General features: G+C 38.4%; 1 protein-coding gene across 1 annotated transcript in view; it reads right to left on the bottom strand.

The window, feature by feature from the left end:
• Positions 1-653: 653 nt before the first annotated feature.
• LOC107558244 (histone-arginine methyltransferase CARM1-like) overlaps positions 654-2,739 on the bottom strand; it is a 30,761-nt gene continuing 28,675 nt past the window's right edge. Inside the window, exons 7-11 of the mRNA XM_016241873.1 lie at positions 2,044-2,125; positions 1,850-1,935; positions 1,404-1,493; positions 1,182-1,319; positions 654-747 (exon numbers count right to left, since the gene is read on the bottom strand). Coding sequence (XP_016097359.1) covers positions 654-747; positions 1,182-1,319; positions 1,404-1,493; positions 1,850-1,935; positions 2,044-2,125 — 490 coding nt within the window. The remainder of the gene's footprint in view (positions 748-1,181; positions 1,320-1,403; positions 1,494-1,849; positions 1,936-2,043; positions 2,126-2,739) is intronic.

Genomic DNA, 2,739 nt, shown 5'->3' with positions numbered 1-2,739 from the left:
AAGCTCTCGATTTGACCTATGGTCATGAGCTCTAGGTAATGACCAAAAGAATGAGATTCAGGTACAATGGGACCCAGTATAAGCTGGAGGGATTATATCTCTCGGCTGGCCTGTCCCTGTCCTGGATAAGCGGCAGAAAATGGATGGGTGGGTAGATGTTTGGACTCCCATTCATTGGCACCAATTCAGAGGACCCATTGTTAAGCAAGTGATGTGATGCTAAAATTCTCCAAATCTTTTTCCATGAAGAAACAAACTCATCTACATCTGGGATGGTGCGAGGGTGAGTCCATTTTCAGCAAGTTTTCATTTTTGGGTGAACAATTCCTACTTAGTCATTGTCGGGTGTAAAGAAGGCCAAGGATTTCCACAGAATACACTGAAGAATTGGAAAGCCTGTCATTGCACACATGCTTAGTCTTTTGTGTATCTACTACATTGTACTGCCTAATTCTGCAGATTTTCCCCCAACTCACTGCAAATGAATTAAAAGAAAGCACAGTCCATCTGGACCCGCTCATAACAAACTATTTATATTTAATTGGTTTGACTAAAAATAGCTTTTCTTGTTTTCTCTGGGTGGGACATTGATTAAAACAGTGGAAGACAACTCTAGGCTTTATAACCTTTTATAACCTGATTTCCTGTGGTGCTTACCGAAAAAAAAGATTTTTCAAATCCAGTGAGTTCCCAGATTTAAATCCAGACTGATCAACCACAGCAGTGATGTGAATGTCATAGCTTTGTCTATAAAAGAGATTTACAGTTAGACAAAATGTTGTTGCAGCAAGGTTGCACACTACTACCTGTATATAGTCCTGACTAAAGGTTCATTAATGCTTCAAATTACTTTGTAAACAAATACAAAAGATGGATACTTTGAAGAAGCTGCAATATAAGGCATTTGTGATTTATTTAAAATTTCCCTAATTCTGTTCCAGACCAGTCTGTGTTGTTTGGTGACATGCAAAAAATTACTCTTTGGCTGTTTGTGTACAAGAAATTAATGTATATTAAGATACTCAAAATTCTTTTGAAGCTAAATGGAATGCATAAACAATATTTGTTATTGTTTACCATTAACATCTCCAGTAGTTTACCCTGCTACATTTTACTTCCATGTTCCAAACCCAGAAATCGTATGTACCCTTCGTCATATGCATGAACAAAGTTAGTCGTACCTCTTGTTTGCTATTAGGTGAACCCGTCCAGATAACGTCTGCCCCATTTTAGCAAACAGAGGGGTCTGCAGAAGACAGCGTACCTGATACCATTGAGTCAAAGGCTCATTTGGAGCAGTGGACAGCCATACTGTCATCCTGTACAGAAAACACTATTAATACTTTCAAGCATGTTGTCTTCATGCACCTTTGCACCTTTCCTTTCATAATTGTGACTCTCACCTTGAGCCAACAAAGGCCACATCAAACCAAAAAGCAAGTCCATGAATCAGCCCTGACTGCAGCAGTTTGAAGACAAAAGGAATTTCCAACCTGTGAATTACATACATTCACTACAGATATTAAGACACTGTTCAGTAACAGCCATTCCATAAGTTTGTCTAACCTGAAATCAACCACCACTCTCCAGAAATTTTAACATATTTACTAGAAAAGTTGCTAAAAACACATTGTATTTTGGCAGTTTTATATATTGACAAAGGTGCACTTATTTTTGGCACTGCTAAGAATGCCAAATACATTTACAGTGATGTGCACTGACATATATGTTATAAACTGAAAATTAAAATGGTGAATGTCTTAATAGACTTTTCCTAAAAATGTTTATGCTACTGGTGTGCTTGAGCTTGTAATTTCTGCATGCTGCTATATTGTTGAACTGTCATTACCGGTGTAAATCTTCTTCTTTTGCCTCTAGAAAGTTGATTGTATATTTCACAGACCTGGCCATGAGAACCTGCATATCGAACGTGTCCTGAAACACAAAGACATTAAGACCTTCTCTGACAATGTTATGATGCAATCAGAGAACCAGATTCATGGATGCTGTACATGTTGTAGTAGTCAGTGTATGTAGACTCACAACTATTGGCTGTCTGAAGAACTCATCCACAGCAGAAGAATGAAGCCCACTCAAGTTCACACCATAGAAACATCTCTGATTCCTGGTGAAAAATCAAATTCAAACATGTTTCCAACAACTGTTATCTTGAGATCATTTTTAGGGCCATGGTTCACAACATTTTGTACTCCAGTGCCATCTTATTTTGTCCCCCCACCCCCATGTAGGATAATATGTTTCCTGCATTTTACAATTTTAATCTGTGAACACTCCTAGTTTTTGTACATTAATAGTGCTTTCAGACCTGTAGATTGTTTGCTTTGGTCTGAAACAGTGACTTTAATTGTTAAAATATTGCATTCTTCTTGCATTTTTATAGCTGTTGTGTTTTTCAACTGTGATAACTAATGTGCTCATCCACAGAATCTGTCACTGCTGTGTTTTATGTAACACATTTCCCATTATAAATTGATACTGCTTGATTCATCGATCTGTTGGGTCGCATTACTTTCTCTCCACATCTGGGCTAAGACCACCTCCTTCAGGCAATCTCAGACCTCATATTTTGGTGAAGATTTGAGTGCAACTGCCATGAACTTGAGCCTAAACCAGGGGTGTCTAAACTCAGTCCTGATGGGCCAGTGTCCCGAAGAGTTTAGCCCCAACTTGCAAACCTGCTTGGAAGTTTCTAGTATGCCTAGTAAGACCTTGATTAGC

This window comes from Sinocyclocheilus grahami, unplaced genomic scaffold, assembly GCF_001515645.1.
Source record: "Sinocyclocheilus grahami isolate Dianchi unplaced genomic scaffold, SAMN03320097.WGS_v1.1 scaffold638.1, whole genome shotgun sequence".
Lineage (NCBI taxonomy): Eukaryota > Metazoa > Chordata > Actinopteri > Cypriniformes > Cyprinidae > Sinocyclocheilus > Sinocyclocheilus grahami.
The sequence above is the reverse complement of the archived record's forward strand: the minus strand, read 5'-3'. Positions and strand labels throughout refer to the sequence as shown.